General features: G+C 36.0%; 1 protein-coding gene across 13 annotated transcripts in view; it reads right to left on the minus strand.

Moving 5' to 3' along the window:
* The window catches only part of PLEKHA5 (pleckstrin homology domain containing A5), a 242,278-nt gene that overhangs the window by 70,434 nt on the left and 148,624 nt on the right, over positions 1 to 23,220 (minus strand). For 12 of the 13 annotated variants that reach the window (XM_045073128.1, XM_045073127.1, XM_045073130.1 and 9 more), the window contains 5 exons: positions 20,673 to 20,777; positions 17,896 to 17,968; positions 11,825 to 11,925; positions 7,638 to 7,753; positions 3,956 to 4,423 (listed from right to left, as the gene is read on the minus strand). In XM_045073128.1, coding sequence (XP_044929063.1) covers positions 3,956 to 4,423; positions 7,638 to 7,753; positions 11,825 to 11,925; positions 17,896 to 17,968; positions 20,673 to 20,777 — 863 coding nt within the window. Of the gene's footprint in view, positions 1 to 3,955; positions 4,424 to 7,637; positions 7,797 to 10,159; positions 10,262 to 11,824; positions 11,926 to 17,895; positions 17,969 to 20,672; positions 20,778 to 23,220 lie in introns of those variants that run through there. The other variant, XM_013057861.2, reaches the window with a different exon arrangement.

The raw sequence follows: 23,220 nt of genomic DNA on the forward strand, positions 1-23,220 counted from the left end.
AAGCCCAGTGTGGGGCTCAAACTCATGACTCTGAGGTCAAGAGTCCCAGGCTCTACCGACTGAACCAGGTACCCCTCATATTCCTTTCTTTAAAAAAATTTCCTTATGTTACTTTTAATACCTGGGTTAAAAAATAGTCCGTGGGCCAGTCAGAACTAGAATCAAGTCTCTTATTTCCTTAAGCAGGATTCTTTTCATTATGTCAATGATACCCCAAACTTGGATTTAATGAAAAAGCAAAATAATCCTTCTATTTGAAGAAATTTCTCGCAAACTATGGCAATTATTTAAAAAAAAAAAAAAAAAAACACTTCTCAATTGTAATGGTTTAATTAAAAAGAAAAATAAACCCCCAAATTAGGAAGGGCATAATCTTAAAGTGCTACTAGAATCCTTCATATTGCTACCCAAATCTGGCAAACTGAAACTTTTGGAGATTTGGTTTTCTTATCTATAAGTTGATTTGATCACAAAACTATCTTACAGTTCTAAACTCCCTGTCTTACTATGTGTTTGAAATATTTATTTCCAATTCCTTCAACTGTTTCCCCCTAAACTAAATTTCCTTCATCATGCTGGTTGTTCCTCAGCTTCTCACAGTCTTCACTTGTAACAGGCTTGCTCAGAATTGGTCATTTTGCCTCCCCCTCCCCTTCCCCCACCATCCCCACAAGGGCTACTGCAAGCAAGGATAATCACTGGATGCCTCTGGGGCTGGAGCGAAGGAGAAAGGTACCCAGTACTCTGATATAACCAGCATAAAGGTTCACTTCTTTGCTGCTTTCTCACCACACGTATTTCCTATTTTTTTCTCTGCTTGGTCTTCCTTCGTATTCCCATCTCTAGTCACACTAAAGCTAGAAACTGGAAAAAGTCCAGAATTGGCAACCCCACGTCTACCTGCTTAAGAAGCGCGTCAGTCACAGAAATAGATGACATCCTAGAAATTCTGTCCTAGTACTAAAGCAATTTACCCCAACATATCTTGATTTGGTCATTTACAAATTCAATAACTTTGCTTATTCACAAATCTAAGAACTATTATGGAGAAAATACGCAAAAGCTCTGTACTAAGCACTGAACTGTATCATAGAAGAATACATGATAATATAAATACTAACTTTATATCCAGTTTGGAAATATGGGAAAAGATTATTTATAAACATGTAAGGATGGGACAAACACTGTTAATCTAATATACAATTAAAAACTGTCTATAAACTAATTCTTAAATTCCATTTCAGAAACTACTGCATCAAACACCTCCATCAGTACTCTTGAAGCATTCACAATCTGTGAGCTGGACCCTCTTGTAGAGATGTACATGGAACATGAACTGTTAACATACCATATGACCATTAAGAGTAGGCTAATTAATGATTACAACGTTTAAAAGGCTCTTCTGCCATCTTTGAAACCACCTTTGAAGAATTTTAATAGAACGTTAGGTTATTATCAAGTAAATTTATTTTTAGCCCATACGCTTTCTAGCATTTTGAGACCTGTTTTTCAAAAAACTAGTTTCCTTCAGTGGTTTTGCCCAAAGAAATTCAAATTAAGCAAAGTGTGATTTACTTTTAAGTGAAAGCTTAAGAAATGAACACTGTGAGCTCCTTCATCAGGTTTGGTGCTCCATTCACCAGCAGCTGCCTGTCAAACACCATGAAAACCCTGTCCCTGGGATTCTGCCACGCAGAACAATGGATTAAGGCACCATGCGTCTTAACAGTGCTTGCCACGCACAAAGAAACTTAAAAGCTCTGCTCACAGATGCAGGGATCTACTATTTGACTAAATATTAAACCTCTTTTCTTTCCATCAGAACTTTAAAAGCAAGCCTTTCATAAAGTTTTACAAAATGAATCACAATCTGAATAGCCCATATGCTTCTTTCCAGCAGTGAAAATTATTTCATTATAAAACATCACTATTTTTTAAATATGAAGTTCATATGATAATGTAGATGATCTATCTCAATGACCCAAAGTACACTCTAGCCAGAGAATCCAAAGTTGGAGGGGAGAAAAACACAGGAAATCCTAGCTCAAAATAACCTTCAGAAGGTGTAGGTCTGCATTCAAAAGAAAAAAGTCACACAGAAAGCCTTTACGTATGTTAATTATACCAATCAAGAAACCCAGAAGTTCTTCAAACTAATATTTATGCCTAACAATTAAGAAAATCTAACTTCCAGATGTCTGTTGAACCTTTTTAACTATAGTTTCAACTGTAAGAAAGTATGAAATCACTGAGGACAGTGATTTCACTAAGAAGTGAGATTTAATTTGCTGGGTAGAGATTCAGCAAATTTTCTGGCTGGGATTTTTATTATTGTTTCCCTGAAAATGGTTACCTTAAATACAATCAAACATCTGTTCAGCCTCCGCCCCCCCCCCCCGCCCCGAACTAACTCTGGCTTCTCTTCAGCCAGAAATAATAAATATGTCTCACAATTCTCCCCTGGGAAAATCAGAAAAGTGAGTGCTGACGGTGGAGAAGAAGAAAATGAAAGTGAACACATTGTGGGAGTGTTTTTGCAGTGCTGGTTGAGGTAACAAAAGATGAGGCCAAGTGCACCCAGGCCTTTGAGCTGCTCCTGAAAGGAGAGACTCGGGCTTACAGGCACAGAAGCCAGCCACGCCAACTGAGCAAACTAGAAAAATGTTCCTATACCTCAGAAGTCTCACTGTTAGGTTAATCTTCATTTAGCTGAAACACATTGATGTCATTGTTATACGGTTTTCTACTACTGAGGGTAAGAGTCACAGTAACTCTTCAGATAATTCTTCCGACATTATTTTTAAAATTTGTATCAGCAAACTCCTGCCTAATGACAGAACACTGTTTCTCATCAGAAGGTGCCTGCTTTTCCTCCATTTCCTCTGGCCTTTACTTTTCATCTCCTTTGCAGGCCCCCACAATCCGTTTTTTCCCTTAAATGTAAGTGTTCTTTCAGGTTTTCCTTTAGAATCTTTATTTTACCCAGCTAAATCTTTATTTTACTCCAGCTAAATAAATTTATCTTCTCTCATCCTTTCCTGTAAGTACTTTTGATATAATGATGATGCTCCAAACCTTATTCAAATCCAGATTTCTCTTGGGAGCTACAGACTTCAGGCACCTCAATTTAACCTCTCCAGTCATTTATTATTTTCTTTCTTTCCAAATCTTCTCTACACGGTTAAAGGCACTAAATACCACCCCTGATGGTCAGAGGCCTCAAAGCAGGGTGTCATTCTTGATTTTCCCCTATTACTCAAACTAAATTGCAAGGAATAGCTTACAATCAAGCATATCTAAGCACTCCACTAGTCTTGTCAATCCTATCTTAAATAAATCCCTTTCTTCTCCTTATTTCACTTAATCCAATAGCTTTAGAACTTTCTCTAATTTGTTCTCCAGATCCTGTAGCTGGAGAGATCTTTCTGAAACGCCAATGTGAACACATCTCTTCTGGCTTGTCTCCAGCCTCGTTTCTCCTGCACCATCACAGCCGAAGCACCTAAGCCATACTGGATGTCTCTGGGTTCCTTTTCCTGCTCCCTGTCCACTCTGCAGTCTGGGCTATCTAAAACCAAGACAAGCATGCCACCTTTACATTTCAGCCTGCATTTCCCTTCCTGCAGAAGGTTTTCCTGGACCCACAGGCTGTGTCGGTTGTCCCTGTTCTTGTGTCATGCTCTTCCTTCATTTTATCACAGTATACTGGACTTGTACGTTTAACTTTCTCCTCTACAGGGTAGGGATCTCTTTGAGAAATCTGAACAGAACAATGGGAGATAGAGAAAAAAAAAACACTCATGTCTGATTACCATGAAGAAGAGATACAGGAAGCTATTATGCCTAAAAACACTACTTAAACTAGTATTTTTCCATAGGTGTGTCAGAAACCAATCTCCACAGGCATAGTGTGAAAGGAATCTGGGTTCTGAACACAGAAGGACAAGACACTTACCCCCTGGTTTCTTCTTCATGACCCCTCCCCTTCTGGATTTTAATCCACTGTTCCAACTGTTGCATCGAGTTTGTCCTCTGGATGACTCGATCAGCCTCTGTGTGTAAAGGCCCTATACTTGGGTGATTTCCACCTCTAAGATCTGCCAGGCTGACATTGACTGTTTTGTTCTCCGAACTATTCACATTCACTGGCCTATAGTGTCCAGTCTGAGCTGGGCATATTGACCCACTCTCATAGTCAGATGGCAGTGAATTCAACTTTACGCTATTAATTTTTGTTAAAGGTCTATCTTGACCATCCTTCTGAAATCCGTATTTTTCAGCTTCTAATGCCTTTTTTTCTTCACTTTTGCTTATTTCCTTGTTTTTCTGGTTATTTTGGACCTCTGGTTTAATGAGCACTCTATGGTTGGGAAAGTTACTGATTTCTTTAGTTGGTGCATTTTCAGATGTAATCTTGTCCACTCTGAAATCAGAAGAAAATGGTAGTAAGTCAGATGAAATAATGCACATGTTATTTCTTGGATTCAATCTAGGAAAAAATGCAAAATTACCTTTGACTTTATTAAAAAAACTGGAAGGGTCACAGAGGCTAAGCCTGTATAAATCCAATATTGTGATATGAAAACTCAAGCACAGTATCATACTGCATAAGCAGAAAGGAGGTGGGGGAAGAAAACATAGAATATACGGTGTATATAAAGCACCGGAGGATAAAAAGTGATGAGTGACCCCATTAGAAATCAGGAAATAAAGCAAATTAGGATTGCCCTTTGACAGTAAAACCACAAAATTCACACTTGAAGGACTACCACAGCTGATCATTTGAAATAAACAACGTGGCTTCCAGCCGGGAGGAGGGATTAACTTATCTTGAGACAAATGCTGAGTCTGGTTTGTGGAAACAGCTGCACAAAGAAGTTAGAGTCGTCGAAGATGGGAGCCTTAGGACTAATCAGCATGTCTGTATTCAAGAGGACCTGACTTTTGGTTAAGGGCTCTCACAGCCAGACCGAGCTGTGTTCAGCTTGCAACAATGCCTCTTGCTGACCATGTCTCCGGACAAGGTGTGGAGATTTACCGTGAGTCCGTCTTCTCTTCGGTAAGTGGGGGTAACTGTAGCACCAGGTTTATGGGATTGTGTGAGGACTAGGGGAGCACATTACTGGCTGCCACAGACTTTATCACTATTATCATCCCATCTCATTAAGCAATTTTGGAGTAGAATCTGGCTTTCCGTGTCCACCTCCCCACTGGAAGAATGCGCTGCCTGTCAGTATGTGACCAGGCCTCGTTTTGTTGCTCACCATTCCAGTGGTTCTAGCTAGGTCTTTTTGATGAGAATCAGTTTCTCTGATACCAATCACCTCCGGACTCTTGACAAGACCAAGCTGAGTGTCTAAACCTGCACGAAATCGCGAAGCTCATGCCGTGCTGGGAGGCCTTTCTAGAACTGGCCAAGCGTCCACACTTCAATACAGACTACAGCTCCTATCTGATGCCAACATGGGTATTGCAGCCAGTGTTAGTGACGGGCAGGAACTATACAGCCCACACACATACAGCTATAGACAGAGGTTAGAATATGAGTAGTGAGGGAAACAAGGAAAAGAAAGGGGACGGCTTTTCGTAAATTTTTGTATATGATCCATATATTTAGGTTGGATATAACTCACAGCTTCTAGACTGGAAGCAGTATTAGACACTGGTAAAGTTTACAAAGATATGCTACAGAGCTTCTTTCTCTTAAAAGATAGAAGATTTACACTTTTATAAAAGCATATTTATCCTTATGAAATATATGGGTGAAGGAGTAGTTTTAAGAGTGAATATCAAATATCTGAAAAAAATTTTTTAATCTGAAAAAATTCTTAAACATAGTTACTTCTAGTTAATTTATAGCTATTATTTTATATTAGAACAGAACTGCCTTTTTTATCTTGATTTTTCCAAAGACTTGTCATTTAAGAAATATCATTAAAAAAAAGACATATATACTGACTTTTCAAATGGGAACAAATGAATTTACAAGAAATGAACTACCTAGTTAAAAGCTAGGCATTTTATCTCTTAGGTGATATACTCTGATAAATATTTGTTGGGTATTCTAGACATAAAGGAAAGATAGCCCATTACCTTAAAACCAAGCAAACAAACTCTTCCTATACTTATGAAATATTACAATATTAGGTTCTTTCCGTTTGAAATATTAAGTGAGATCAACAAGGCAGGATAAAAATGCCAACAGTGAGAAGTACAAGAAAAGACAATTCCTACAAGATAATGGTGACATCAGGCTGGGCACATGGGTGGTCTTCAATAATTTCTGGCTGAGTAAATTATATCAACACAACCTGCCAAAAATTGTTACAGGCACATAATTAACTAATAGGTTATCAGAAGTTCAACCAAAACACTACTCTTTTTATCATCCTAAATTATGAGTAATTATTAGTTTTTAGCATGGAAAATATAAGAAAAAAAAGAAACTGAAATTCTGAGATAAGGGTAACATTCAATATGAGATTATCTAGAAATCATATATTTAAATTATAATACAGATTTCTTTATTCTAAATAGTTCCTTGAAAATTTTACTTTAGGGTTAAAATTATCTGAGGATTTAAAAAAAAAACACAAATGTATTTATATAGCATCAACTTCAGTCTTTTAACTAGTGAGTCAAAAGACTTTATTAGTACGTACACTAACCCTCCCTCCTCCCCACCAAACTAAAGATTTATATTTTAACAACTCCCTAATTCCCTGAGAAGAGAGAAAAAAGATCAAACTTGCAAGTAAGCATCTTCCCTGTGTAAGGTATATACTCAATTGCTGCTGACTGCAAAAGAACTTAATTGTGTCACAGATCTTTCTCCAAAACACGGGAATACAATTTTTTTTAAAGCACATCATTCAGCTGCTTTTTAAGTAGTTGTATAAACAGATTTCCTCTCACTAGTTCTTAATATAGTTGATTATTAAAATGATTCAGATGTTCAAGCAGAGAAAAAGAAATCACGGATCAATTTTAATATTAGATATATTATCAAGAATTCTAAGTACTTGAAGTTTCAAAAGAAAGAAGGTAGAATTTATCAAGAAAGAGACATACTTAGAAATGATTTTAATGCTTAATGGGCTGTTTTCTGGAGACATTTATCATAAAGTCTTCAGAATTAATCAGGAAATGCTGAAGAAATGAAACTCATCAAAATTTTTTATTTCTATTTATTACACTCCAAAAAAATACAACATAATATAAAAGCACAATAAAATTAACTTCATGAATATAAATTCTCTTTTAGGATTGAGGCCTTAAACACTGTCTTGTGTAAGTTTAAGATAACAATTAAAAATGTACTTACCGGAAATTAAAGGTAATTCTGTAAGAAGAAAGAATATTCAGTTTGAATGTTAGGATTCTGGATTCACCTCAGTACACTGATAGGTGAAAATGAATAAAGAGGAAATGTGGAATAAAAATGCAGGTGGTATCTCAAATTAACTAACGGTGTATTAGTTTAATATAGAACATGAATTAATCCTTGATTTCTGAGGAAGAAATGATTTTATATCATGACTAATAAAATGATATGTACTATGATAACGATATACACTTGCCAGGCATGGAATAAAATGTAAGTGGCAATCACCATTATTTTCCCTACAAGCATTTACCTTTTCACAGGTTCTGTCTGTACTAGGGCAGCGTCTAACATGGCTTTCATCCACAACTCCATTTCCTTTCCTGTATCAGTGCAGAAATAATAGGTCCGCATGTTTGGATGGGCTGCCTGATTGAAAATGACAGGATCATTGTAAACAGATACATGGGATCTGTAAAGGAAAAAGAAAGACAGTTAAGTGGTTCCCTACATAGATCATCACTATCAACTTTCTAAGAAATCAGACTTGGCTTATACACAGTTACAGTAATGAGTGACTTAAAATGTAATTCAATCTTGAAAAAAATAGAACTATTATAATGTCCTCCCAACATTGTCATTTTTCCTCTGAAAATCAAAATGAGGAAAAAGGTGTGTGGGAAGGAAAGGAGGTAAGAAACGAGGTTCCTTTTTATGCTTCCTTGCCATGCCTGTTCCATGTATGCATCCCTAGCAATTTCCATTGACTACAATTTACACCTCTTTATTCAAGAATGTTCCATTAAAAATAGAACTATCAAACTATCAAACAATACTATCAAACAATCCTCTTCTTATTCAAAGAAAAAAAACACCCAACTCAAAGAGAAATATGCATGGGTGGCTCAGCTGGTTAAGCATCAGACTCGGCTTGGGTGCTGGTCTCGGGGTCGTGGGATGGAGTATGGGATGGAGCCTGGCATCAAGCCGTGCTGTGTGTGGAGCCTGCTTGGGATTCATTCTCTCTCTCTCTCTCCCCCACCCTGCTGTGACATGCTCTCACTCTCAAATAGATAAATAAACCCTTTAAAGACAAAACAAAAACCAAAGAGATATATGCACCCCCATGGCAGCATTATTTACAACAGCTAAGATATGGAAGCAGGCTTAGTGTCCACTGACAGACGAATGGCTAGAGCAGATGTGGCAGACACACACAGCAGGGTATTACTTAAGCATAAAAAAGAAATGGCATCTTTCAATGACATGGGTAGACCTGGAGGTCTATTATGCCAGGTGTTATACGTCTGATGGAGGAAGACAAATACTGTCTGATTGTACTTATATGTGGAACCTAAACAACAGAACAAATGAACAAACAAAACAAAACAGAAACAGAGTCAAAGATACAGGGACAAAATTCTGGTTAGCAGATGCAGGAGGGATTGGAGGGTAGGTGAAAAAGGTGAAGAGGATTAAGATGTATAAACTTCCAGTTCTAACATAACTTAAGTCACAGGGATATAATATATAGAATAGAGAATACAGTCAATAATATTGTAATAATTGTATAGTGACAAATGGTAAGGAGACTAACTATGGGGATCATTTCATAATATATAAAGATAGCAAATCATTATGATGTACACCTGAAACTAATTGTATGCCAATTATACTTCAACAAAAAAAGAATGTTCTAGAGCAACTAGCAACAAAATTAATAGAAATATAGCATTTCCCCTTTGTGTTAGCAATTTCTTCAGTCTTCAAAAGGTGCTACTGTTGAAGCATTTGGTTTAATCCTCATAGACACACAAATATGAAAGATTAAGAAATGATCCAAAATGGTATTTCCCTTTAGCTTTTCATTTTAAGTTTCAGAGTTAAAATATAAATATTTTGTTGCATGGAGCACTGGGTGTGGTGCATAAACAACAAACCATGGAACACTGAAAAACAATAGAATTAAGATGTTAGAAAAATGTAAACATTTTGGGTTTGAGGAAGGCCTATGTAAGTGGTTAAGTGGGTTTTTATCTTTATAGTGGATCAATCTGCCTCTGTTCCTAAGAAATGGAAGAAGAATGAAATAAAGGCATCAAAGAGGGATGAGCACTACGAGCTCAGCTTAGCCCGGGGGCTGGCAGGGCAAAGAAGGACAGCAGTAGTAGCTGTATCAAAGGAGAACAAAAGGGCAAGGCAGAGAATTCTGTGGAGGAAACCTTCTTAATCTCCATGTAAAAATGCCTGTGACCGTTTCCCATCACACACTGAAAGACAAGGAAAAATAAGTTATGCCAGCATACAATGAGGTAAAGGAGAGCACGAGGTACATAGTTAGTCTGCTGAATATAAAAACTGGAGAGGAATAAATCTGGAGCTACAGACTTTGAAATCTTGACTATCTGCTTCATTAACAGTGTCAAAGTAGCTTTTTCAACAAATTTTTTTTCAGAAAGAATCAAGACAAATAAATTCAGTAAACACAGTGATCCAAATAACTCTATAAGCAACAAATCTCACTAGACTTTGTTGGAGATATAAAACTATCCATGGAAACAATGTAAAAGAATCAGCTCAAATGCTACATGTTGTTAAAATGATTAAAGCCATGGCTGCCTGAATCGGGTTTTGGAGAAATGAAAGACCACTGTCCACATCTGTAATCAATGGAAGAAACAGGGCTAGTGCTAGAGGATCAAGGTACAGGCACAACTTCTATGCCAACAAACCATACCATGCCTGCCAACTGTCAAGTAGAAATATTTATTAGATAATGACAGAGTCTGCTATCTACCTTTAAGTTCTACAATTGTTTATCAAGTTTCTACTCACCATTGTGATAAACAGTAGCTTCAGTGTCAAAAGTCGCTCATAAATTTGAAGGAAACAACATTGCAAAAGAGAATTTGAGAGAGAAATTACTACCCTTGTTACAGAGAAAATAAAATTAATATCAAAACCAAATAATTACAGAGAAAGTACACCTAACACGCATTGTCACTGTTATTGAGACTTCAACATTCTAATACTTAAGAGTCTTAAGAACCCAGCAAAATGTCCTATAAGAGTACATTCAATGAACTTTTGCCAAATTGATGAGCAAACACAAAAACTAAACTCATGATCAAATAACAGTATCATACAGTCTTACATGTGAAAGTAATTTTTATCAATTTATTATTTTAAGTTACCAATATTAAATTTTGTTATAGCATCATAAATACTTAATTCTGTTCCTCTGGTTTACGATGTTAATAAAATTTATTGAAATTCCATGCCATTCCCTTCTTACCCACAGTGTCTGCTCGGACATCACCTTCTTGAGGCTGTCCATCACTACCCTCTCACCCCCACCCCCTGCCCACCACTCTAACTTTCCTGCTTTTTTCTCTATAGATCGTAATGCAATATGTTAATTAGCAAAAGTTGTAAATAAGCTGCAGTCCTAGGTATTCTTTAAAAATGTGGATGGGCAGTTGGGTGCCTGGGTGGCTCAGTGGGTTGGGCCGCTGCCTTCGGCTCAGGTCATGATCTCAGAGTCCTGGGATCGAGTCCCACACCGGGCTCCCTGCTCATCAGGGAGCCTGCTTCCCTCTCTCTCTCTCTGCCTGCCTCTCCATCTACTTGTGATTTCTCTCTGTCAAATAAATAAATAAAATCTTTAAAAAAATAAAAATAAACAAAAATGTGGATGGGCAGTAAAAATGGGATCGGTTTTATAGGGCTGCAAACATTTTCACTGTTCAATTACAGCATATGTTACCCTTACCTTCCCCTTCAAATGAAATTTTAACATCAAACCCTTCAGAGTTCTTAAAACTGACTTAAAAAATAAGTGACCTCTAAAATTTATTTCAGCCACAGTCATAAAGCAAGGAATGCAGTATGGCTTTTGAAAACAAAAATAACTGAAATATCATTAAAGTGGCTTTTAACTTGAAGTATTTCACAAACCAGCATATGAGAAGTGGATAGACATTGCTAGTCAAGGAGGGGGGCTTAGGTCTGATTGGATTTAGTAAGTTTTAACATCTCAATGTCAATACTATCTCAAAATTACCTGATGTTCATTATGTACTTAGACCCAAGAACATCTTTGCAAATACTCTCTGAGATCATATACATACATATGTTAAAAACCACAGTTGTTTCCTACAGTCCTCTTCTCCAAATTTATTATGAAAAAATTCAAATATACAGTATCTTTTAAGAATAGTATAGTGATCACCAGGACACTTACAGCCATATTTACCAATTATTAGCCATTTTCACATATTTGCTTTATCTAGAACCACTGTGAAGTACAGACATGAAGACACCTGGCCCTTAGATATTTGAGAACATGCTTCCTAATTAAAAAGGATTCTCCTACTCAAACTTAAGACTGTTAATATATTTTAAATATAAAAATGACCACTGAAATATTTTTTATAATCCATTTTTAAAATCTGTGCAAGATTCAAATACAGAATTAAAAAAGTATGACTATTTCCTTACCTTAAAAGCATATTTGCGATTAACGTGGTCCTCAGAGGTAAGCATAGCTATTTGAAAACTAGGTAATAGTATGCTTCCCAGGATACCCTCTTCTTTCTCATCTAAGAGATAATTGAGCATTTGATTAGAATTTTAAATGTTCTCCGGAAGCAGAATAAATTTTTTCAAAATTTTGAATAATAAATTTATTGAAAAAATTTATTCTGATGCAATCAAAAGGTTCCTATATATAAGTGAACTGTACTCATGTGTTGTTTAGATAGTTCTTTTTAAGTTTTTAAAGGAAATATTAAAAAGCCCGAGTATATATACTTCTTCATTTTCACTAAGCTTCCCCATCCTAAGCAAATCAGAAAGGGTGCTCACACATCAGAAAAATGTCAATTAGACAAAAAAAACCCCATATATTTGTTTGGCATATATACCACAGTCCACAAACCCCTTAACATGTGATTCACTGAAAATATATATTAGCATATAAGTAATAACACAGAAACCTTAGAAAATCAACCCCCCCCCCATTTCTGGTAGGATTTAAATGTCCAACCATTTCAAACCAGGACAAATGCACAGCTCACTTGCTCATGCCCTCTAGTCTGGCTCAAATATCTCCTTATAAAGCCTTCCTTGACCACACTGCTTCCCATTCTAAACCATCCTAGAGCCCTCTCTCCTCTTTCTGGAACTTTACTGCCCCAACCCCCATACTTTAGACATACTACATGCTTTATTATTTATTTACCAACTCTCTCTCCCCACTACAATGTCGACTCCAAGAAGACATTTAGAATGACAGTAGATGCTAAAATACATCTACATAAATATACATCTTTAAAACTATGCTATAAAAATTATATGATTTTTAAAACATAACTGTAGTTAGCTTTTACTGGTCATTCTGATACACAACGAAGTTATGGGAATAAATTACAGGCCTATAAGGCAAGCACATAAAACATACCCAGGAAAATGATAAAACATTAATCTTGGCACAGTATAGATTCACATTATTGCTGCTTGGGGGCAGAGATGTTTACGGAACTCGAAATATACAGTTCATTGTTAGAAACTTGTAAGACAAGTTAATAAAGCTGTGCATTAGGCTGATGAACTCAGCAATGAGAAAAACCATAAATGAGAAATAATTCTTTTTACTCTGCTTGTCATGTTTTTTTTATTATCATAAACTTAACAAGGAATTTTATTTATCTTCCTCTCATTTCTAATATATATGATGAAACTTCCAAAAGAAAGTTGCATTCAATAGAGGTTATTTCTGTAGCTTTTCTCATAAGTCAACAAAATTCTCTTACTATAACTGTGCTCCTTCAGGTAGAGTTCACTAATAAATGAAAGAATGAACACAAGTGTAGATTTAGTCTAAAAGGTTAAAAAAAAAGAGGGAGAAAGCAGTCATCAATTATAGAGAATATAAGAATTTAAAAGAATGAGTCACATTCTACTTTTAAATCCATTTTGTTTATATAAAGCATATAATCAGAAATAGCTCATGAAGTCATCTTTATTAAAAATCATTTTTATCAAATAATACATTCTCCAATGTTGCATTATTGGAAATGGTGACTTTTTCTAAAGTTATTTCAGAATATGCAGAACACTATGGTGTAGGGTGACTTCATGGCCTCATCAGAAATGGTTTCCCAAACGGACACTGAGCAGCTATGAGATCTTGGCAAGTTATCGATGCTGGGTATCTCTGATCAACTATAAAACTGAGCAAAACAGGACTTATTGCAAAGGATTGTTGTGAGAGTTTAATGAGCTAAGAGACATGAAGAACTCAATAATGCACTCAGCCCATTTGAAGTATTCAATAAATAACACCCTTATTATATAAAACTAAGGGCACTGCATTTATAAAAATCTTCATCTTTTGTCAAATGACTATCCTAAGAGTTCTTCACTAGATTCTTCAAATGTCCCTAATCATGACATTCTTCTGTTTAGTTCTGTCAAGCCTGACCTAAGTAAGTGTCTTACAGCTTAAGGGCTGTATACACTGACAAGCAAAGAGTGGGTACTGATTATCTGTAGAAGGAACAAAGTCCCCCGGTGGGTGAGACGGGCCTTTTGTTAGACTGGATGGCAGCCCAACTCCCTCCACCCCAACCTATTTCCTTCCCTGCAGGTAATAATACTCCCATGAACACTCCCTGGTGAGGCTCTTGCACATTAATCTCGATCACAGAGCTCCCATCCTGGGGCCATAACCTGGGACAAGAACCGTAAGAATCTCAACGTTGACTGGATTCAAGTTAACATTTTAGACTCCCCACTTCTACTTCGGCTTTAAAGATATTTGGGTCAAAGACAAAACAGACATATAATTACAGCTGGGTACATAACTTACAGACTGGAATATTATTACTAGCTATCATTACCTAGAATATGTCAATACTTTGTTAATTGGTCTCCTGGCTTGTAGTTCCAAGTGCTAGGGTAATTTTTCTAAAATGTGCATTTGATTCTTGCATTTAGGATAGAGTCAAAACTCATTAAGATTGTAAACAAATGCCTTCTGTGCATCATTTTATTTTTTAGCCTTTACTCCTGCTATGTCTGCAGACATAACCTTCATTCCAGCTACATAAGCCCCATGTGTAATATTACAAATATGCCATGCTCCCTCATGCTTTGAAAATCTTAAGTCCACTGTCTAGATCACCCTTCTTTCCTAATTCTTTTTTTGTACACCTGGTCAACATTCATTCAATACAACTGAACACTATGACAGTCCTTCTTAGACTCCTTTAGCTAATCTGTGAGTTGCATGAAGAGAGGAGTTTATATTGTTCACTTCTGTATCCTACTACCTAGTAATGTATTGGTGCATCAAAAATGCTCATGGCTAGCTACCACCTTCATCTGAGTCATTATCATTTTTACCTAATAATCCCTAACTAGTCTCTGCTTTCTTCCTTCCTCTTTATAATCCGTTTTCCAAGAGCAGCTTGAGTGAGCTTTCCACAATGTAAATCAAAGCACATCACTCATATACCGAAAACATTCCATTGTTTCCTTACGGTATCTATAGTAGAACAGAAATTCTAGTAGAATCTGACATTGGTGCAATCTTCATTCCTCCCACCTGCCTCCCTATTGCCAGCCCTCGAGCTGGGTGCAATGGCTTCCTTCAGCTCCTTCACTGTTCCACTTTCCTAACCTCAGAGCCTTTGCACTCTTGCTCCCCTGCCTGAATACTATACTTATCTGGCTTTTCCTTGTCATTCAGACCTTGCTGTCTAAAACATATGCTCAGAGAACTGATCCAAAGAAATCTTTCCTCCATGTGTGTCTTTCATACGATGACCTTATTTTCCTAAAAGCACCTATCATCGTATCGTTTATTTATTTGAATTTATTTACTGACTCCTTGATTCCTCTAGAGTGAAGCTTCATGAGAACTTTCTTTCACTGTTTTGACAGCAACTGGAACGAAGCAGGTCCTGCTCAATAAATATTTGCTGAATGAATTAAATCCCATAATAAGTATTGTCAGTAGACAGACTGTAAAACAGAGCAATCTAAGTGTTCTGTCCTAATATGCCCGCTACTTTGTAAGGTACAGTGGAAACTTGAACTTCCATCTGGTATTGGCACTAACTTACTGTGAAAAACAGCAAGTCACTTATTTTGTCTTACTTTCCATATCTGTGAAATGTGGACTGATTTGTAAAAATATGCTGACAGTGCACTGTGTACATCAGTATACTAGACACTTGGAAAGATGCAGAAGAAATGAATGGGGGGCTAATGTATTCAGCAGGTTAAGATAAGAAATCCGTATAAGGAAAAATCCTGTGGTTCAGAGAATTGCCTAGGTCTAAATTCTGGCTCTGACACTTTCTAGCTGTGAGACCCTTTGGCAAATAATACAACCTCACTGCCCATTAGGGTCCTCTTGTGTGAACAGGCAAAGTAAGATCTCCTACCTTGTTAAATGGCTATAAGGAACAGATGAAATACATCATCTATGTTACATGCTCAGCATATGGTAAATGCTCAAAAAAATGCACGGTATTATGATCATCTCACTAAAATCTGGTAGTTTTAATTTCAAATTTGACAATTCCTGTTGATAAAATAGTGAAAGTGTATAATCTACTCATTGCCAGCCATCTGAAGTGCAGAAGTGAGTTAAATGATGTTTTCCTTTTTACACTGCTCCTGTCTGGCAAACCATACTAAAATTAATAAATATATTGAGTATAAAATGTACCTGGTTAATAATAATATGGAAATCTTACATTCAGTATGGCTTCTGAACTCAACTTTTACATTAAAAAAATTAGGTTAAAAGTTATTCTATTTTAATTAAGCAGTACCCTTCCATGAGTAACAACAGCAAGTTATAAGGAAGTCAGGGTTCTTTTTGTTGTTAATTAACATTAAGGAATTTTATATGAGAATAGTAATATTTTCTTGTCCTTGTTTAAAGCTCTAAGTAGACTACAAACTATAAAAGAGAGAAGTACAAACTATAAGATTAGAAATAATGCATGAGTGGGCGCCTGGGTGGCTCAGTGGGTTAGGCCGCTGCCTTCGGCTCAGGTCATGATCTCAGGGTCCTGGGATCGAGCCCCGCATCGGGCTCTCTGCTCAGCAGGGAGCCTGCTTCCCTCTCTCTCTCTCTCTGCCTGCCTCTCCATCTACTTGTGATTTCTCTCTGTAAAATAAATAAATAAAATCTTTAAAAAAAAAAAAAAGAAATAATGCATGAGTTATATATAACTCCTACTTTCTGAAAGGATAGAAAAATGGTAGGAAAATTTTAAAGGAATTTTTAAGGAAAATTGTAGAGTATGGTTGGCACTTAAACTAAAGATAATACCACAATTGCTGCCTGACCAACATCTCTATGACAAAATGAAATTTTATAGGTTTGTTTGATTCTGACTCAGCAGTATTTCTCAACCACAGTTTGCAGTGGGGGAAAAATAGATGAATACCATTCTAGTAATTTCAGATAGGAAGGTTAAGATGCATTATATTGCATTATGTTGCTCTGATAGATGACCACAGAATTTCAACACACTTTTTGGGTGTAATCACAAACTTTAAAGTTGTTAATCAGTTCTAAAATTCTGTTGTGTCTTGTGAAATACTTACCTAGAAAGGTTATAAATTATTAAACATCTTTAACACTCCAATTCTTGAGTGACTGTTTCCAACTGAACTTTAAAGTAGGAAGGAAAGAGTTACTGTCCAGATTCATGATTTTATATTACAGCCAAAGTAGATTTCTATGGAGAGCACAGCCTATGTAGATTTTTCTTTGTTAGGTATGAACCATGTAACATCTAACAGGTCCATATAGCACAAAGCAGAGATTTCCCTGGACTTTGGCTTTAAAATTCTGTCCACTTATTAGTAAGAAAACATATTTAAACAAGGAGTTTATGATGTCCATATAGGAGAAATGAAGACTATGTCCCCATACCTGAGATAATACCTTTATTTCCTCTACACCAACATTAACAGCCTGGTATATATCCCTTATACAATTTTCTTCATGTCTCAGGGAGGTTGTCATAGTTAAGAAAAGGAGGATAGAGATCATGGTAAGTACATTTCTTTGTAGTTTAAAAAAAAACTTGCCAATACATCAGAGTAATCTCTGATACTCTCCAGACATCTGCTGGGGAGTACGGTGTGTTCAATGAATCAACAGCTGGATCTAACAAAGCTGACACATTAGAAGAATCTCATCACACTAATGACTTTAATCCGTTAGGCACCGAATTCAAAAGGATAACATTACAAAGTGAAGACTGATATGCTATTTACATAAAACATAAATAAGATTCACACAATCAAACTACAGAAATCGGACCACAACTCAAGACTAATCCTCTTGAAGCACTATACTGTTTTCAGGCCTACCTCAACTGCTCAGTATTATATATGGATGAAGAAAAGGTTTTCTTGATATTGTTTGTTGATAATAAAACAACCAAAGAATTGTTTTTTTCTTTAAAAAAGTATCTACTATTTAACATTCTGTTGCAATTATGAGATAGTACACTAAAGACAGTTTTTGGGAAACTTACCTCTATAATAAAAGAGGCAGAGGTCAGAAAGCACGAACCAGCGTTTTTTCCACAGCTTCATGCCAGTACTGTCCTAAATTAAATCAGCATATTAAAGGTTTTTTTTTTTTCATTTCAGAAAATTCAAATTCCTTTTTGATGCATTTATTTAAAATAAGCTTTTAGGACAAGATGTATGTAATATAGGCTAGACAAAAAACTAACTAAAAAGCCAAAATATGGAGGAAGTTTTCTAGAGACTTGGGTCATGCGAGCATGAAGGTATTCCCAAGTATACACATTTCTGAAAATTCATTCTCTCACATGAAAAACACTTTTGAAGAAAACTGATTCAGCTTCATATTTGTAAGCGATTTGAAATTCACTTTCCCAAACACACGTCTGTTAACATGGGGAGAATGTAACTATGCAACATTGTATATATTCTGGTAAACCAGATTTAATAAATACATTAATCTTCAACAACAAGAAAAATATGTGATTTAAAATCATCCCAGAGGTAATGTGACTTAAAAAGACTAAGAATAAAGGACTCTTAGCATACAAATACATTTCACAAACATTTTTTTTCTTCCTACGTGGACAGTTTGGGTTTTGCTCATCCTGCAAGAAAGAGTGCCTCTTTGGCAGCTTCTTTTAAGTAATTCAGTTAATAAAAATGCCAAGCTCAAACAAAATTATAATTTTAATAAAAATTACCTTCCCCCATGCAATAAAGCAAAACTACAAAAGAAAATGAAACACACACAAGGCAAGAGAGAGGCCAGTTTGGATGTGCATTAATATTTCTTATTTATTTCTAGCTGTAACCACCTAAAAATGACTTTAGAACTTCAATTATATAGGTAAAAATCTCAAAACAAAAGATTTGTCCTTAAAATTGACAGTTACCTCAAAGGACCAAAAAAAAAAAAAAAATTAAAAAAAAAGTCATCTTTTTAATGGTATATGGTATTTTTAGTTCCTAATAACATTAATACAAATAATTAAAAAGTTTGGACTTTTGAGTGATTCTGCAAACTCTCTGTAAGTCACATATCTATTATAAAAGAAACACTCATTGGTAACAATTTTCCAATATAAATTAATCAAGGGATCAAGAAACGAAAACAAAAACCATTTTAAAGAAGTCCCATATACTCTATTAGGCTTAATATTATGCTAAGCTATCTGAACATAATTTGGACTTATTAGAAAGACTAGCTAAAAAAAAAAAAAAAAAAAAAAAAAAAAAAAACTTTCACGGACACGGACCCCTCGGTGGCTCAGTTGGTTAAGCTGCTGCCTTCAGCTCAGGTCATGATCCTGGGGTCCTGAAATTAAGCCCTGTATCAGGCAGGCTTCCTACTCAGTGAGGAGTCTGCTTCTCCCTCTCCAGGCAGCTCCTCCCCACCCATGCTCTCTCTCTGGCACGCTCTCTCAAATAAAAGAAATAAAATCTTAAAAAAGAATTTTTTTTTTCAGTTTGGATAAATTTAAATGTCATATAGTTAAAATATAGATGATTTTAAAATAAAAATTAAAAATTGGTATTCAAGTTACATTATCAACTCAGTGGACACTGACAAAACTGTTTTGCTTGAATGACTGGGAGTTCTCTGGATTTTAAGAGGGCCCTCTCTCAATACGTGTTAGTCGTCACCCCAACTTTAAGATGGAATGATGTCTAATGAATGCTGCATAACAATTTCATTATGAATTTCAGTGACTATAATTATTAGGTAATCTGAAAGCTATTAGCAATATTTGACTGAATAATTAGCACTATCAATGACCTAATATTTAACTCTCTTTGTATCATCTATATACATGTATAATCAGAGATAGAACAAAGACAAAGGTCTTGAATGCCAGTACATTATCTCAATTATCTCGTGGTCACTTAACTTGGAAACCCAGCTGCAAACCAGAAAGTAAAAAAGAAAACAGCCTCTGAGCAGTAAAAACAGATGTTGGAAAATCAATGTACATATATCCTTACTAATTCTCAAAATAATGGCAAGGCTCCAAAAAAGCTTAGTTACCAGATTTTCCAAACAGCAGAACAATATACACCCCCAACTTATTAGGGTGTCTGAGACTGAACCATACTAAGAGAGTAGTCTCTCTCTCCCTCTTTTTTTTTAGATTTTATTTATTTATTTGACAGACAGAGATCACAAGCAGGCAGAGAGGCAGGCAGAGAGAGAGAGAAGCAGGACCCCGCCGAGCACAGAGCCCAACTCGGGGCTCGATCCCAGGACTCTGGGATCATGACCCGAGCTGAAGGCAGAGGATTTAACCCACTGAACCACCCAGGCGCCCCAAGAGAGTAGTTTTGAGAGTCTAAAAACAAAAATTTGAGAAAAATCTGAAAAATCTAAATTATGATCAGATCTCTCTGTAAATTAAAGCAAAGAAGAATGTAACTGTACACATTTAATGATTTTATATGAATAGAAAAATGAGCAAAACCTCTGTATGTTTTTTCTCCCAATTAAAAAATGTTTCTGCCTGGATAATTTTAGCATATTATTGCTAACATTTTCATATAGCATGTTTAATTTCAGATCTAGAAATACCTGTCACAAACACATACTATCTCTATTCTAAGTAACCATGATCTTTTCCTTCTTGACTGTTCCCCTAATGGTCTTCAGTGGTAATAAAGAGAATGTGGATCATTACTCTTCAGTTTCTTCTCCATTTTATGTAACTGTCTTAGGTATATTCAGCTGAAAAGGTCTCTCTTGATTCCATCTTTCTTTCACATCAAATAGAAAATAAACAAAAAATACCTGTTTATAAAGCCAACCTCGTCTGACCACAGGTGCATTAGGGTTCCTCTTAATTGAATTCGATCTCTTTCCAAAATTGTGAACTTTTTTTGAAGCTCGTGAAGTCTAAATAGAAAAAAGCAAAACAGAAAATGTGTTATTAATGTGTAGGTATTTGAATTTCATCTTCATAGTTTTATCTCTTCATATTTCTCTGAAACTTGCAGGACTTAATCTTTTTAGGTAAATTATAGCAATTCTGCCTTTGAGGACTTCCTTGTTTCAAGTGTAAGAATTCACAAAAAATTTTTCACCTAGGATATTACAAAGAATCACAAGTTTTACAATCTGTCCTTTAAAATTGGAACATGCAATTTTTTTTTTAAACAAAGGAAGAGAGAGAGTAGAGTGCCCATGCATGCACACAAGTTGGCGTGGAGTCGGGAGGAGAGGCAGAGGAAGAGAGAGAGGATCCCCTGTACACTCCAAGCTCAGTGTGGAGCCTATCCGGTGGCTTGATCCCTTGACCCTGAGATCACGACCTGAGCTGAAACCAAGAGCCTCTCAGTTAGGGCAATGAACATTGTCTGCAGCTAAGGTCATGATCTCAGGATCCTGGGATCGAGCCCTATATTGGGCTCCTTGCTCAGTGGGGAGTCTCCCTGAGGATTCTCTCTCTCTCTCTCTCTCAAAATAAATAAATAAATCATAAAAAAGAAAAGAAAAGAAAAGAAAAAGGTACAATGTATGGCAGTATTTTGTCCTACCTGCTATATAAATTGAATAAACCTTGGGTAAAAATGAACAAATCTTTAAGAGTTAATGAAAAGTAGATTGTTTTTGCTTGCTATCTGCTTTTATTTATTTAAAGATTTTTATTTGTTTATTTGACAGAGAGAGATCACAAGCAGGCAGAGAGGCAGGCAGAAGAGAGAGGAGGAAGCAGGCTCCCTGCCAAGCAGAGAGCCCGATGCTGGACTCGATTCCAGGACACTGAGATCATTACCTGAGCCGAAGGCAGAGGCTTAACCCACTGAGCCACCCAGGCGCCCTCTGAATTTTTATATAACATAAAATGCTAGTAGGGTAACTGAGCATTATAATGCTTCATTAATATATTTTTATCAAAATCTAGAGGAATGATAGGTAGGTTGAGGGCCAGCCAACAAGTCATTTATTTAGAAAGAAAGCTGGATTGGAACCTCAAACTTTTACACTAAAAATTTTCCAGGTAGATCAGATATAAAAATGTCAAAAACAAAACTATAAAAACACTACAAAAGAGAATGGAAGATTTTTAAAAATCAAACTCAGAATGCAGGTGGGCTTTCTAAATATGACATAAAACCCAAAAATCAAAATAAAAATGAGATTAAACCATACATAATCATGCATGCATATCTGCAATTCATATAACAATAATACCTTTAATGTTCTAGAAATCAGTAAGAAGAAAACTTATAACCTAGTTTTTAAATGGGCAAATTATGTAAAATCACTTCCCAGAAAATGAAATTTTACTGTTAAATATATGAAAACAATGGTCAAACGCACTCATAATATGAAAAATGTTAATTAAAATTAAAAAGGCTACCATTTTTCACATATCTGATTTTCAGAGGTTAGAAAGTTTTCTGGCACAGTACTTTGACAACATTGTGGATAAATAGTCATTTTCTTCATGTAATAAGCTCCAAGAAACAGTAGAACAAAATAGTCATTTGACAAAGGAAAGATATTCCATACCTATTAAAACAGTTATTTTAAATGGATAGATGCACACAGTTGGTACCGGTTGCATCACAAGGTCGTTTGGGTGCCAGAGCTCAGAGGTGAGAAGTAGATGGGTCCTAGTATACCATTTGAGTTTTATACTATGTTTAAGCATTATCCAAGAGTAAGCTAAAATTAATCAAGAAACACTCTTTGGGGAAAATGTGGTTGATACTGGGTCTTAATATACTATTATGTACTAACAGACGTTTCAAAAAACCAAATTCTAATGAAATATGCTAGGTTCTAGATAAGTTGAAAAATTAGAAATAATTTGATGTCATTCACTTTTATGAGAACTCAAATTCAGCTTCTTTGTTTTTGTTGGTTACCACTACCATTCCTGCCAAAGTAAATCTTCATGCTAAATAAAGCAGTATTTCAGAAGACTGTGTACCCTTATGGACACTTTTAAGAATACAGTAAACACCATCTGTCTTGTATTGTTTAAGTTCAGAGTTGCCCAAGGAGAAAATGCTACATGACCTTAAGCAGATCCTTCCAGTCTTGTGTTGACTTGATGTGATATGTTTTATATTTTATGTCTGAGTATTTCTCTTGACATTTGATTTTACACTGTTCACTTTCTATATTTGAAACAACACTATTAAAAGCAGATAGCAAGGCGCCTGGGTGGTTCAGAGGGTTAAGCCTCTGCCTTCGGCTCAGGTTATGATCTCTCAGGGGTCTGGGATCAAGCCCGGAATTGGGCTCTCTGCTCAGCAGGGAGCCTGCTTCCCTCTCTCTCTCTCTGCCTGCCTCTCTGCCTGCTCGTGATCTCTGTCAAATAAGCAAA

This window comes from Mustela putorius, unplaced genomic scaffold (assembly GCF_011764305.1).
Source record: "Mustela putorius furo isolate JIRA1106 unplaced genomic scaffold, ASM1176430v1.1 tig00537227_pilon_pilon_pilon, whole genome shotgun sequence".
NCBI lineage: Eukaryota > Metazoa > Chordata > Mammalia > Carnivora > Mustelidae > Mustela > Mustela putorius.